The sequence below is a fragment of the Phodopus roborovskii genome, unplaced genomic scaffold (genome assembly GCF_943737965.1).
Source record: "Phodopus roborovskii unplaced genomic scaffold, PHOROB, whole genome shotgun sequence".
In the NCBI taxonomy this organism is placed as follows: Eukaryota; Metazoa; Chordata; class Mammalia; order Rodentia; family Cricetidae; genus Phodopus; species Phodopus roborovskii.
The window spans coordinates 2,421,844-2,437,880 of NW_026125537.1; the positions used below are offsets into that span (position 1 = coordinate 2,421,844).

The 16,037-nt window shown below is 46.3% G+C and overlaps 1 protein-coding gene across 1 annotated transcript in view; it reads left to right on the forward strand.

The window, feature by feature from the left end:
• Arhgef3 (Rho guanine nucleotide exchange factor 3) overlaps window positions 1-16,037 on the forward strand; it is a 277,071-nt gene that overhangs the window by 19,890 nt on the left and 241,144 nt on the right. Inside the window, exon 2 of the mRNA XM_051176745.1 lies at window positions 15,336-15,425. Coding sequence (XP_051032702.1) covers window positions 15,382-15,425 — 44 coding nt within the window. The 5' untranslated portion in view covers window positions 15,336-15,381. The remainder of the gene's footprint in view (window positions 1-15,335; window positions 15,426-16,037) is intronic.

Below are 16,037 nucleotides of genomic sequence, written 5' to 3' on the forward strand. Positions count from 1 at the left end.
TAAAATTCACAACGTAGTGCTTCTTAGTATGTGAAGCTGGGGGCAGAGTCCATGCTGTATAAGTTCGCATTTCAATTCAAGCAACACTAAGCATGCTCAGAAGTAACACAGTGATTAGTTTGCATGTCCCATTATCCTGGATGGACATAGAGAAACATTCTTTCTAAAGGCTAATGATATTTTATGTTTTGATTGTGTGTGTGTGTGTGTGTATGTGTGTGTGTGTGTGTGTGTGTGTGTGTGTGTGTGTGTGTGTGTGTGTGTGTATGTGTATGAATGAGATGGCCAGGGATTGACATTGAGAGTCTTCCTCAATCTCTCTGTATCTAATGGTTATTTGTTGAGATAAGATTTCTGGCTGAACCTAGAGCTCACTGTTTCAGATAGACTTGCTGACCAGCAAACCCCAGGGACTCTCCTGTTCCACCTCTCCAGGACTGAGTTTACAGGTACACACCACCACCATGGTTGGACCCTTCTGTTCCCACCGTTCCAGGGCTAGGGTTATAGGTGTACACCACCATGGTTGGCTTTTCTATGTGGGTTCTCAGGGATGGAACTTGCTTATATGGGAAACACTTTACTGACCGAGCCATTTCTGTAGCCCTTATATTGATTAGATTGGTAATTACACGAGGAGATAATCATCTGAGAGTGCTATTGAGTTGCATGTTGCAAGCTACTTTAGTGGTGTGTACACTGGAAAGGAGACTTCACAGAAGCTTTTGGTAGAGTCTTTGGAGGAGGGCTGGGGGTGTAACATCCAGAGGGCAAGGCAGGCTGGAGGGATGGTGGCTTCCTGCCATGGTACCTGTCTACCCTGGGTGCAGTCATCAGAGACTGCTTCTTCATGTCCCTTCTGACCCTCTCCCACCTGGACCATGTGAGCGCTAGCCATGGCTCCCTGGCAGGATCTTACCTGGAGATGGAGAAGAGGGAGGCATTCCCCAGTTTTCGTAAATGTTTATAGGGATGCTTTTAGAGTTTATTCTCCTTAGGTTTCCTATGGTGACCTAACTTAGATGGGGTGGGATTGTAGGCTGAACAAAGTGAAGCCTGTTATGTAGCTGGAGCAGGGGAGCCCTGTCAGTCTTCTGGGGCAGATCCCAGGTTGAGCAGAGTCTGGTGTCAGGCACCGTGTTTGTGCTTTTGTGGTCTCTGGCCGTGTGCTCACAATGCTCTTGGCAGGCGTTTTCCTGACAGGAAAGGAACACATTCCTTCTGGTCTGTGTGCCATAATTCCAGCTGCTACAGGGGAGGAATTATGGCTTGGTTGTGGACCCAAAGCCTTTACCATCTATGCTCTTGTGGCCTGCTATATTCCACAAACATTCTAATCCATTTTATCTAGAAAAGATGAGAGTCTGTAGGGGTCAAGAGGATAGACCCTAGAACCAGAATGTCTGGGTTCTCAAGTCTGACATGTGACTAAAGCCTGGAATGTGAACTATGAGGAAAGGAGGCCATAGAATAAGGGACCGTATACTGTCCTGTGGCCTAGGGGAAGGCACACCTCAGTTTCTCTCGTAGGTGACAGAGGATGCATGTGGAGGAAACAGGGATAGTAATATTCATACTTCATTGCTGTGCAGATTGAGTGGGACGATTGTCCTGAAGCACTTGAAGACTGCCTTTGGTTGGCATGGTGACGATACTGAAGGGTGTTAATGCTTAGAGACTTGGGACAAGTGAAGAGAGCAGAGCCTGATGGGCCCCAGTGAGCGTGTGTGACATGGTCTTATAGCAGAGGTCCATTGGTGTCTTAATTATTTAGTTATCTAGTTTTCCCCATAGTTATAAAATCAAGAGAAAATGTGTTTTAAATTCACTTGGTGGTCGAATCTGAGCCGAGGTAATAGGTAATTCATGTATGAGGCAGAAACTGTCTTAGTCGTGGCAGTATTTACATACCTGAATGTGCCCTGCTGGGGTTTTATAGGACATACACTCTAGTTTATGTTACCTTTTAAAAATGCAACCAGTTATGAATTCTGAAATGTTTCCAGCTTCCAGGGTCCGGAAGAGGACTGTGGGTCTGTCTTCCATGATCGATTCTCCAGGTGGCCATTTCTCCTGTTTCTTCCTTTTGCTTATGAAAGGCTACTGCAGGCACTGCCCTTGGTAGACATGGAACTTCTGGGTCAAAATGCATAACTATTTAAAATTTGGGCAGCTGTTGGTAGATTGCCTTTCAAAGAGATTGACATTGCCATCAATGGTGGGCGATGGTGAATTTGTTGCCAGCCATTCACAATGTGACTTGAGTGATGGTAACCTTTGGTGAGCCTAGGAGGATTTCATTTCCTTTCTCCTGGCCCAGACATGCACAGAGATAAGCATGTCACTCCCTTGTTTCCCAGATCCACTGCCTCCACCCCCATGGCTATCTATAGCTATGTATGGCCTATAGGCCTATGGTAGTGCTGTCTGCTGCAAAGTTTGCAGCCTTTTCTTTCTAGTCTGGCCTTGGCTTGTCTGCCCAGGCTCTCTATGACTCCCTGATCTATGCTATGAAACTTGAACCTTGTACTGTGAGAGCCCAAGTTACATTTTAAGTTTTAATTATTATACCTAAGAGATTCATGAAAGAAAAATGCTTCTAATCTGCAAGCCATTTGCTTAAGGATAGATAGTCCTGAAATCCTGGAGGCTATTGCTTGTAGGAGATAACAAGCCACATGTTTTTGCTCCTCTAAACAAATTTGTTTGACCCATCTGTACCGGATGCTTGATCACATGTTGATCACATGTGGGTGGGAGGTTCACAGGCAGGGAATACATCAGGATGTACACTCGCCCCTGATTGAACCTGATGGGAAATACTTAAGCCATCGTAAACCCTGATTCAGGGCCATTTTTCTGGAAATCCAGAGATGGACCTGGCCAGAGTCCATCTACCTGGTGAATATGTAATTAAAGCTCATTTCAAATTTGGCCTTTGATTTTGGTAGTGGTCTTATTCTCAATTGGTGGGCTTAACAATACCAACATCAATGTCCTTGACTACTTACTACCACCAGGTCTTTCTCTCCTGTGTTACAGGCCAGCCACCTCTGCTCGGTGGCCTTCCCTTCTCAGGAAGCATCAGACCTAGATGTAACTGTCAGGCCACCAAAGAGCCTAACGGTAGAGGACCTGTGGCTGAAGAGGTGGAGAAGGAGGTGGAATAGTGCTTAGAGAGGAATCAGTCTGCAGGAAGGTTCCCCAGGCAAGCTCAAGGGGCAGATAGGCATCTGTAGAACTCTGGGAAGCCTTTGCAGAGGAGGCTGGCAGGCTCAGACTTACTGCAGGTCACAATAGAAAAGGCATTAATGGTATAGAGATTAGTGGGGGCAGGGTAGAGGGAGAAGGGTCAGGCCTTGGTTCCAGGTTGAACTAACAGTTAAGACAGGAGAGGTTAAAACACCTCCCAGGTCTTGGAGTGGACAAAGGTTTTGTTGCTGGAGCTGGGGACTCTGCAGGTAAAGGTGGAAAGAGCCAAGTGATTAGGCTGCTGGGTTCAAATCTCATTCCTGGGAATTGTCGTAGGACTATGGTACCTGCAGTCACAGCAGAGGAGCTGCATGTGGCAGTGGCAGGTCTGTGCAAATCTTTTCCTCCCTCAGGCTGTGAAGCTGAGGGATCTGCCTTCTGTACCGGAATTGCCTCTTAAGGCATCAGCTTCCTGGTTCTGCTGTCAGAGCTCAAATCCCAGGCAGTAGAGCCCAGGTACCTTTATTTCTGAGAGGTTGCCCTGGGAACCCAGCTGCTCATAACTATGTGCACTGGTAGAGGGCAGGCAGCTATCTTCCCAACTGGGGTAGGATGAACCAACTATGGTGTGTCCTTGGGGCTCCTACAGAAAATCCCAGCAAGTTGCCTGAATGCCAGGGAGGACAAGAAGTAGTACAGATTCCCAGGCCCAGACAGGTCTGATTGAAAAGATACCAGCTGCTGTGAAGCCTTGGTGACTCTGCATCCTGTTGTATAGGCTCTGAACGCTGACTCTGACATCTTGTGACTGTCATGGAAATGCAGGGCCCTTATCCTCAAGCCACAAGTCCTGGCATGTCTACCATGCTGGGTGAGGTCGGTTTTCTTGGTGCCAGGTCACCAGGTGAGGCTTTTAGGTGGTGTCAGGAATCAAAAGGCCTGGGCTATCCCAATCTCTTGACTCTCTTCTATCACCAGTAACAGCACCAGGGTAAGTATCTTTATCACAGCTGACACTCCAACAGCTTGTTGTCCTTGTCCCCGAGTTTGCTTTCCCTTGTGGTCTCCTTCTCCCTGCCAGTCTTTTGGAAGGTCAGCTCTTCCCTTGCCTCTTCTCTTCCTGTCTTAGCACAGCGTGGGGCTCAAGTATCAGACTAGTAGCATCTGTTTATTTCTATTGCTTGTGTTTTGTTGGGCACAAAGGAGTGACTATAACTTGATGAGAGGGTCCTGCAAGTTTTCAGTGGGTTCTGTGGAAGGCATGGTGTTGTGTATCTGTGCATATCTGCCAGGTGAGGAGAGCCCATCATGGTGGGAGAAACATCTCCTAGATGAGACCCCTAACAGCAGGGCAAGCCTGGCAATTAGCACACAGTATTGACTCTGGACCTGGCTAGCAGAGCTCCATGGTACCCTTCTCTCCCTGTTATTCCTTCTGTGAATTGGATATTTGGGGATCTGGGGTTCTGGTGGGTGTCTTGCAAAGCTGATTCAGATCTGGGAACCCAGAGTCAGGGGGAGACAGGAGGGCTTGTAATGCAGGGAGAGAGAGGCAGGAAGGGCTTCTGGGAGGAGCTGGAGGCCTGGTATACCTCCAGCAACCCTGCAGGAAGGTGAAGTGCTCAGAGGTCCATGGAGGGTTACTCTCTGACTGGCTGCTGGAGATCTCCATGCTTGTACAGTCTTGCCTTCTGGGTGGGTCTGTAATGTTTCCTCATGAGGTATTTTTATCTATCACTCTCCTGTGTGCATAGCCCCAAAGCTTGGAAAGCTGCTGGGTTAGCTAACCAGCTACCCTAGCCTTGCTTGCTCCAGCAAGAGGTCTCCTTCCTGGCATATAAGATATGGAACTTGTTCATCTATGAACCTCCATCAAGCTGTGTGATGGCCTGCCTGAGAGCCAATGTGCCCTCTGATGTTTGTTCTGTAAGGAGGAAGGGACCCTAACCCTAGGTAAGGCACTGTGGTGGGCTCTTGGCCCACTGTTCCCTTGAATCCCCACAAAACTCCCACAAGTTTGATTATAGTGCTCTTTTGCAGTTGGAGAACCCAGAAAAGTCCTTTCCAAGGTCTCATAGTGGCAGATGAGTCTTAAAAGTCTAACTTTAGAGCCCAAGACCTCCATCGATAGTTTAGATTATGAAAGTGTTTATAGTGTACATGTTTTAGTAACTATGCATCATAAAACCATGTCATCCTGGGATTTTGGTAGCATGGACTTGGAGTCCTCTTGCATGGACTCATGGTCCTCTGGTAGTTAATTTATGTAATTTATATAAACTAAAGAAGCTTGAAGGAAAGAGACAGGGGGACAACCCATTTAATCCCATTATTCTACTATGAGTTATATTCTGGGAAGGGTAGATAGTGGGGTTCCTTAAGCAGGACACCCCTATCCCCAGTGCCCCAGCTAATATGGGGCAGTCCTGTTGTATGTGCCTGAAAATTACAGACCTACATTGCTTTCCTTCGCTTTCCCTTTTTACTGTCCCCCAGTTTGCTATGGCTTGTAGTCTCCTTCTCCTTGCAAGTCCTTTTGGGAGGGATGCCACTGGGGGACAACTCATCTACTCTAGCAAAGCATAGAACTCAAGTGTCCTTCCCCTGCCTTTCCTTCCCTGCTCTTTCTTCCCTTCCTGTGACCACTGTGACACATATATAGCCAGGCTGGTTCTGGATTCCTCCTACCCCTGCACCTGGTTTCTGTTGTTTTCTTATTCTGGTGGCTGATGTAATTTGGTACTACAGGTATAGCCACCTGCCTCAGCACCTCCCCACGGGGATTCCCAGGGGGGGACTCCATAGAATTTTCCCTGCTAACTTCAGAATGTGACTGACAGTGTTGAAGGATGTGGTTCCTCGTCCCCTTAGCACGATCTTTCTTAGCTGACACTTGAGGATCAGACTACAAGGATGGTACCGAGAGATAGATTTGGGAAATTTGGTCATCCCACCTGCGCTGTCCAGTTACGGCTGCCAGAGCTTGGTCACTCTGTACGGGCCAGAGTCTGTTTCTTTCCCTGAAAGGTAAGGGTCACAGTGTGTACCACGCTGGCCTTTTGTGTGGCTTCACCCAAGGGGTGCCTGTCTCGGGTGATCCTTGGTGGTTCATGCTATTTAATTGGGACTCCCTAGAATTCATTGACGTCTGTGTTTGTTTCCAGGTGGCTATGTGGGAGTAGATGCGCAGAATGGTATTTATAGTTGAGTTTCTGAGCGGGGTGGTGGTGGCTCACGCCTTTAATCCCAGCACTCAGGAGACAGAGGCAATTGGATCTCAGTGAGTTCCAGGACAGCCTGGTCTATAGAACGAGGTCCATGACAGCCAGGGCTACACAGAGAAACCCTGTCTCAAAAACAAAAACAAACCCAAGGCTTCTAGAGAGCTCTCTTGTTTGGGCATTTTGAAGTGGTTTTTGTTCAAGGGATACTGCCCATGTGTGTTTGCTCTTGCTTGTAATGAGTGGTGATGAGGCAAACTGGGCTATGATTCCTGAGTTGAGTGGGATGTGTCAGCTCTATGAAGCTCATTTCAAATGATGCCCCAGTGGGCAATGGATCAGGTCAGGAAACTGCCTTGTCAGAGGATCCGGTTTTAAGGCTTCAATTTGAAAAAATGAGCATGAGACCATTTAGGGGTCATTTTGCATGGTATTTGGGGGTTCCTTTATTCTTGCCATTTCTGTTTGGTGCATTAGTTTTCCTGTCACTGGCTCCTCATCTGTGAGGAGATAAGTCCCTGCCATGTACACTTCTGAGAGAGTTCAAGTAGAATGGAGCATCAGACACCTCAGCAGGTACCTGTCTCAGGAGAAAACCCAGCACCGTTGCTGGTGGTGTGGACAGCCTGTGTCCCTTCCCTCAAGTGGTCTTGTTATAGGAGTGCCTACCTCACAACAGTCAGTCTGGGATGGAAACCCTAGACCTGCTTTGACTTACTTGAGTTTCTTCTCACTTCTGCCACCTTTGGGTCTCCCATGAGGTTATAAACCAACAGCATATTTTCTGTCCATCAAGATGAATGTATTTAATGTCCATTAAGGACAGTGAGTGCATGAGGGACCTTGGGAGAACCAGGCAGGCAGCAATGGCTTTATATAATACAAGGCTTTTCTAAATTATTTGTTACATTAAAACTATTTACTTGCTTGCTTATTTTAGAGTTGAGGGGTTTTACTATATTGCCCAGACTGGTCTTGAATTTCTTGTTCCATACATCCCTCCTGTCTCAGCCTCCTGGAACAGCTAGAATTACAGCGGTTTGCCATCATGCTGTTTTTTCATTTTCTTTATTCAGAGTGCTCAGAATTAAAGCAAGAGAACCATGCACATGCCAAGGACAAATAGCTCTATGATTGACCAGCAGTTCTAGCCCTGGAAACACCTAATCTTTAAAATCACGTTACTTATTTAGTGTGTGTGCTCGTGTGTGCTGCACATGCTTGTATGCCATGGCATGCATGTGGAGATGGGAAACCAGCATGTGGAAGTTGGCTGCCCTTTCACCATGTGGGCCCCAGGGATTAAACTCAAGTTCATCTGGTTTGATAGCAAGTGCCTTTACCAGCTGAGCTATTCCAGCAGTCATAGGATTCTTTTATAGAACAGGAATTTTCTCAAGTAAACTATGTGGGAGATGAGATGCCCTGGGTAAAACTGACATCTAAGGACAGCCAGGAGGCCAGCAGGGTAGATCACTGCAGGTTCCTCTCCAAGCCCTCCTACCCTGGGATCTGGGATTGGTTCTTTCCACTTGAGGACTGGCCAGATCTCCACCCCAAGCCTCCATAAACAAGCACATAATGGGAGCTAAGCCCACAGAGCCAGCCTCCATACACCCAGAGAAAGCTGGACCTGCCCCTGGGCCTCTTTGCATAACTAAACTCCAGGGAGAGCCCGGTCTGCCTGGCAGAGCTGGGTGGAAACACTTGCTAGAGCATGTGTGACAATAGCCCTGGACTTGTTTTAGCAATGCAGCATCTTGACACTGTAGAAGTAAGTGCCCCAGGCCTCGTGTGCATCTGCAGCTCTCTTCTCTCTGGGTGGGGGTGGCAACCTATGGGCCTAGGGGTCCTGTATATTTTACCTCTTTGTTTTCTTTTCCTCTGATTTTGGGGTGATCGAATTTCCACCAGGGCTGCTTTGTTTTCCCAGCTGTAGCAGGTGTGTGGCACCCACCGTTTGAAGGGATAGCCCACAGTTCTTGGATGTTTCCCATCTGTTTCCAAGCTTCGCACTCATCAAAGTGTGCTTAATTGGGGTGACACGAAAGCCTAGTTCAGGTGAGGAGACACAGGTTCACACTGGTGAGGTTAGGGTAAGGGCATGGCAGGAGTATGAGGAAGGTACTCTGGGGATGCCCATGGGGGCTGTGAGTGAGTTTATCCTCTGTCCCAGAGCGGCCCCAGCTTGTTCACCTTCCAGGACCTTATGTATTCAGGCTCTTATGTACCCGTCAGACTTGCACATACACAGGATCTCTCTGAGAAGCCATCTGTGACAGAGGACTTCTTCACCTTGTAGTGGTAGACCCATCACAGTGCCTCTTCTTCTGGGGCTGGGGATGGGACTCAGGCCCTTGCACATAAAAGAGAGAGCTGTATCCTTGGTCTTTTTGTTTGTTTGGTTTTGGTTTTCTGTTTGTTTGTCTTTTGTTTTGTTTTAGGCCAGGTCTCACTGTATAGCTCAGGTTGGCTTTGATTTTGTAACCCTCTTGCTTCTACTTGCCAGTTGCTGTTGTGTACCACCACACCAAACTGGTCAATGCTTTTAAAAAACAAAAACAAAACAAAAGCCTTGAAAGATAATTTAAAAGATCCTAACAATCACTAATGATACTGAGGCCTTCCAGCCAATTCTGTGTCCTGTGTTCCATCTCGGAGGCAGCTATTAAAAATATTTCCAGGTAGCCAGACAGGGTGGCACACACCTTTAATCCCAGCATTCAGGAGACAGGCAGGAAGATGTCTGAGTTCCAGTCCAGCTTGGTCTACAGGGCAAGTTTGAGGACAGCCAGAACTGTTACACAGAGTCTTAGAAAACAAACAAACAAACAAACAAAGTGGGGGCTGGGGAGATGACAGTGCTTTCTTCACAAGTGTGGGAACACAGTTTGGATCCTTGGCACCTGTGCAAATTCTGGGTGGGTGTGGCAGCCTGCCTATTGTCCCAACACGAGGGAAACAGAGACAGGGATTCCTGGAGCAAACTGGCTAGACTATTGGAATCAGAGAGCTCTGGGTTCAAGTGGGAGACCCTGTTTTTTAAAATTTTTGTTTGTTTGCATTTTGAGACAGGGTTTCTCTATGTAGCCCTGACTGTCCTAGAACTCACTCTGTAGACCAGGCTGATCTCAAACTCACAGAGATCCACCTGCTTCTGCCTTGAGTGTGCTGGGATTAAAGGCGTGTGCTGCCACTGCCTGGCTGAGATCTTGTCTTGATATATAATGTGGGAACAATCAAGGGAGACACCCAACATCAACCTTTGGACACCACACATGTATACACACATGTATGCATGCATGTACACACAAATACACACAAAAACATGCATGCATACCATGTATATACACATGTAAAACCTTTTTAAAAAATGAAAAAGCTTTGGCATTGTCTGTCTCCCCCAACAGCATTCAGTTTTGGGCATTGCACACATGGCATGGCAGCACTCTACCATTGAGCTATGTCCCCAGTCCCAGGAGTTTGTTTCTTCTAAATCTTAAACATGATATTGGCATACACACAGTGCATGTTTGGGATAGCCAACCCCTGGGGACAAATGAAAGAAAAGGGAGCCATGATTTACAGAGTAGTCTGGTTTCTTTGGCTTAAATTCCCACCACGGCCAGTTTCAAGGTACCAGCCTGGCCTGAGTATGGCTGAAAGGAGACACACAATATCTGTCTGTACCTTGAGGCTGGCATGTGTTGGTTCCAGTGCACCAAAGCATCAGGCTTTGCTTAAGGTGTTCCTCTGTGTTACATCGATCCCTGCATCCCACAAAGATACATCTAGATTTGTTCTTTTCTTTTAGCAGTTGCATTATGCTCTATACTGGGCTGTCCTTATCCACTCAGTTCCCTGCTGATGGCTGAGGTTATTGGTGGGTTTCTCCTCACATCCTCAGCAGTCAGCATTTTTTTGTGTGTATTCATGGAGATGCTTCAGACCATTGTGGGAGATCCAAAGATGGCCAATGGATACTTGGATAGAATACCATCCTGCCACAGTTACTCTGCTGGGTCCCTGTGGCCCAGGGTGGTATTTAGTAACTAGCTGTAAGCAGGTCTTGATGGACAAGAATACCTAGCATTGCTGGCCACTGTGCGCTCTGTGACAGACAGCCATGGGTATAATGTGTTATCTCTGCTTCAGTATAGTAACCATGGCTGTCCTGGAGGGATATGACCTTGCTTTTAGACAAGGACCCTGGGTCATCCTTCTTGGCTGTTGGGGAGGTGAGGTCATCTGGGGCAGATGGATTAGGACCTTGTGGTCCAGCTCAAATTGTTCAATTGCCCTTTATCTCTAACTTTGGGTCTAGGCCTGAGGTGGGTAGACAACAGGGAAAAATGTATCCAGTTCTCATTCTACTCTTCAATAAAAGCCTGGAGGACAAACCCTTACTGTTGGTTGCTGATAAGTTTTTATAAAGTGCCTAGCAGAGGACCCAGGAGCTTTGCAAGTCTCTCTGGAGGGTGTGGTCCCTTTCTGAGACGTCAAAATGAAGAGATCACACTTGAGGAAGAGTCTTGATTTATAACTGTATTTATGAAACCAAGTGTGCTCTACAAACAGATAGCATTGAGGTTTTTTTCCTTCCCCTTCCCTTTCCTCCCCTTTGGAGACAAGGTCTTGCTAACTACAGGCCAGAACTCAAGGTCCTGCTGCTTCAGCCTTTAAAATGGCTAGGTTCCAAGTCTATGCCATTGTAACTAAGAACTTGGGAGTGTGGGGCAGGAGGATTGCTGTGAGTTCAAGTTCAGTCTGGGTTACATAATGAGTTTACATCCAGTGTGGGCTACAGAGACCTTGTCTGAACAAACCAAAAAAAGCAAAATATACAGAGAGAGAGAGAGAGAGAGAGAGAGAGAGAGAGAGAGAGAGAGAGAGAGAAACATATGTTTTCCAGAAGTTCCCAGGGCCAACCTGTGCCCCTTTCCAGACATTGTCTACTCCTCCGACCACTGACATGATGACCAAGAGGTTGGAATAGTTGACACCATCTCTGACTTTCTGAAAACAGGCTTGTGCAGGAGTTGTCTCATATTGTTGCACATGGTTAATTTGCTTCTTGATAAAACAGTTCTCACCTATGGGTCATGACCCCTTTGGGGTCACCTAAGACCATTTGCATATCAGATATTTACATTATGATTCATAACAGTAGCAAATTAACAGTTATGAAATAGCAACAAAAATAATTCTGTGGTTGGGGGTCACCACAATACGAGGAACTGCATTAAAATGTAGCAGCAGTAGGAAGGTTGAGAAACATTGCTCTAAGAGATGCCTTTGACCTAGCAGGACACGGGTCCCACTCAACTGTAATACTTGACACTGTGTGACCTTGTTAGAAGGGTCTTCCCATGGGGCAAATCGTCCTGAGTTATTCTAGAGGGACAAATATTGGTCCAGTGACAGAGGGAAGTTGTAGGAAGGAAGTGTTCAAGATTGAGATGTGACCCTTAGAGCTGAGGGAATAGTGAAATCTGGAGATGCCTCATTGTTGGCTCTGTAGATGGAGAAAGAGACTTAGCCAAGGACACAGAACAGCCTCTGGGAGCCAGGAAATTGGAGAGAAACACATTTCCTCTTATGTTCCTAGAAGGAGGACTGTCCTGTTGACCCATGTCAAGAGATACATTTGTTTTGAGGTTGTATAGCAACAGCAATGGAAAATTAGTGCTACTGAGAACGTTCTAGAACATATCTTGTACCGTGTGTATACAGGGACTAGAAGTTGCCACAGTCTCCTGAGATGCTCCAAGAATAACAATATGAGTTACTTTGCATTTCTCACCAGCACTCTGTGCCCTCTGGGAGTAGACATTGTAAATGACAAAACAGCAGGACCCCATGGCTGGCCAGTGGACACATTGGTACCATATGCATAGGAGGTCAGTGCTCAGAAAATGGCCAGTGAGTTATGATTGCAGCCAGCTGAGGGGAGGAATGAAGGTGTGGTCATGCTAGTCTCTAACTGGAGAATGAGAGCTCTTCCAGGGAAGTATCTGGGCTGGATGATTGGTGATGAACTGAGAACTTTCCATCTGAAGAGTTGAAACAGTACTGATCTCACCTTTGGACGGATCTGATTGACCAAGGCGAGTGAGTGGTGGGGAAAAGTCTTGGCCTGTGTTAGCTAGTCAGCTGGTCAGTATGAGAAGTGAGGTCACCTGAGTGCTGTGCCCAAGAGCAGGTCTCAACCTCCTGGAGCTCTGCATATACCCTCTGTCTGTGGTCCTGGCTCCCCTGGGGCTGCATATGGGTGCCATGAGACTCAAGATTACTGCCTTAAACAGGCAAAGACAGGCAGTGGAGGCTGCCTTCATTACCAACAAGGGCATGAAGTGAAGTGGGGTAAGTTTTACAGGAATTGGTAATCCTGGAGTCTGTCCATTCATTCATTCATTCATTCATGATCAAGCTATACAATACCTGTAATACAGTGGTGAGGATTGCAGACTCCTAAGGTCATGTGCCTGCTCGTTATTTGTAATCTATGATCTGTAGTCTGGGTGACCATTTCTAGGTCTTCCTTGTGACCAGTTTCTTAACTTTTGGGGGGTAGGGGACAGGGGTGCTCATCTTATGGGTGCTAAGTAGACCCTCTACCACTGAGCAACATTGCCAGCTCCTCATTTCTGGATTCCTGGGGTGAGCAGTAGCAGTACCTCCCTACTTCCTTGACATCTTCCATGCCAGAACCTGGCCCTTGACCCCCTCAGTGCGGGGACACACTGCTGCACTACCCTCAGGTACAAGCTGAGGCACAGTTGCTTCTAGATGGCTTGCTGGTGTATTTTTGTAATATGAACATCTGAGAATTAAGGACCAGAGGTTCAGAAGTCCATGGTTCTACCAGCTACACAGTAAGTTGGTTACATGAGACCCTCAAAGCAACAGAACACTGTACAATCCTGGGTCAAGCTAGCCACTTCTCCCAGGTGCCCTCTCACAGGTCCTTGAGGGCGGGAATTGTGAGGAGAGTACTGTTGTCCCCTCTCTGGGGAAAGTCCTATGCTCCAGTGACTAACTATGTTGCATGCAGAAGAGCAATCTTGGCCTCCAGGCTGGAGGGAGGTGGGCTGAGACACCTCTAGCCATAGAGTAACCCCACATGCGCTGATAATACTTCCTTCCCTCCTGCTTTACAACTGTGCTGCCCGCTGGCACTTCTTGCCCCCTTCTCCTTTTCTAGGATCCAATGACTCCTTATTCCTGCCCCACACCCCAGAATGCACAAGCAGCAGCTGATGAAGTCAGCTCTGATGAAAGCCAGATCAGTGGCCCTAGACAGGGACCCAGGTGCTAAAAATATCTCCTAGTCTGATCTCTGCAAGTTAAATGAAAGAGCAGTGTTGGAAGCAGGGGCTGGAGAATCTCCCCAGCACTGGCCTGGTCCCATTTCTCTGGATGGGGGCAGGCGTTCTAGGAATCTGGTCCTTCTCACCTAGATCAGAATTAACTGGATAGTGCTTTAGCCTGGGAGAAGGCCAGACCCACATGGAGCAGATGGGGGACGATAGGCCAGAGACACTGCCAAGCAGGTCTTTGAGGACCAGTGGTCAAGGTGGTTGGAGCAGCAATGCTTGGCATACACATAGCAGCCATTTAACCAACCATGGTGCCTAGAACCATCCTCGATCTCTGTCTTAGAGGTCAATATGTTCTACCTAAGAATGATTTCCTAGAGTGGTAACTGTCTGGTTTTTTTGTTTGTTTGTTTGTTTGTTTTGTGTAACACCAAATGAAGTGTTGGGTTGGGGTTTGGAGGCATGCCTATGAAGATAATCTATCCTGTGATGTTAACCACAGCCTTTTTGGTGAGGAATGCCTTAGCCACAGCTGAACTTGGAACTTAGGAGTGTGGCTCATGCTCCCAATGGGGCAGATGCTCCTACAGTGAGGAAGAGGAGGGACCCTTTGGGGCACCTTGGATATTTTCTTTAGCTCTCCCTTGGCTCTTCCTTCTTCTGCTCCTAAGCCTTGGCTATTCCTGAGAACTTCAACTTGGATCTTCCATGTGGCATCATATGCAATTAGGAAGCCTTTACTATTCTAAGGAGTCATTTTCTGATAGCTTTAGATGTCATATATGTTTCTCATCCTGTACCAGGGGCCCTGCCCAAGAGTCTCATAGAATATACAATGGGGAATCCTGGAAATTAGTGACTGAGAACTCAGATATATTATTCCTCATCAGAAACCAGGATGCTTCAGCTTCCCCCCCTCCCAGGTTGTGGAAGATCTGCATATCTATAATGAGATATCTTGGAGAGGGACTCAAGTCTAAACATAGGATTTATCTTTCATATATACCTTATGAACATAGCCCCAAATTAGCTTTATGCAATATTTTAAACTAATTTTGTTAATAAGATAATGTTTTGTGGTCTAGAATTATTTAATTGTGGAATTGTTGGGGCTTAGAAAGTTTCAGATTTTGAAGCATTTTTGGATATTTTGACTTATGGATGCTGAACCTGGTATTGTGGAAGAAAGGATGATTTGGGGGATGCTGGGTAGCCTTTGGCATATTCTAATATGGCCCTCTTGGTGTGTTTATTTGTATGGCCACTTTACTTATTTAATTCATTAAAGTTACTATGTATATATACATATATGTGAATGTACACACACATGCACACACACACACACACACACACACACACACACACACACACACACTAATGTTTTGCTTTTTGAGACAGGATTTCTCTGTGGCTTTGGAACCTGTCCTGGAACTAGCTCTTGTAGACCAGGCTGGTTTCGAATTCACAGAGATCTGCCTGCCTTTGCCTCCTGAGTGCCAGGATTAAAGGTGTGCGCCATCCCCGCCCGTCTTCATTGTAGCATTTTATATGTATGTTATTGTGCTTCATTCTAATCCATTCCCTTCGTCATTTTGTCTTTTAGGAAATAAAATCTGGGCCTGGAACTCTGAGTCTACAGATTCACAGTAATGAATCAGTGCATTTATAGAGGAATGGAAGAAAACAAGGAAAGGTAACAATTAAGGAAAAAATGTCATGCAATGATTCAGTGCATCAAATTCCTTCATGCCTGTTTGTGCTGGTAGATTCCCTGGAGAGTCCAGAGGTTATATGGGGCTAGATGAGGAGCTTGGTGGTAGAGTGTTTTCCCAGCGTGCATCAGGCTCTGGGTTTGATCCTCTGCCCACCAAACACACATCTCTTTTTACATGTACAGTTTGTTTCACCAGAGAGAAACCATTGTTAAATACGAAGAAATTTTTCTAAACCCCAGAAGAATTGGGATCAATAGAAACGATGTAGTGTAAAATTAAGTGTCTCAGTTCAAAACTGTGGCTATTCATCCCCAAAACAGACCAGAACAGGTGCTTATGAATGATTGGTTTTTCAAGAGCGAGCAGGGATGGACCCTGAACTCTTTTGTGCCATTTTTTCCTCCCTGTCTTATTTAATCTTTTCTTAAGAACAACTTTTTAATTTAATTTTAGCAATTAAAATTTTTAAACTGTGTTTATGCTTTACACAATATGTCTATTTCCTACAGAACTTTCTCTGGCTTTTGAGCTATATAGAAGGAAGGTTATTCTTTCGTTTTTTCTCCTTTGTTGTTGTTGTTGTTGTTGTT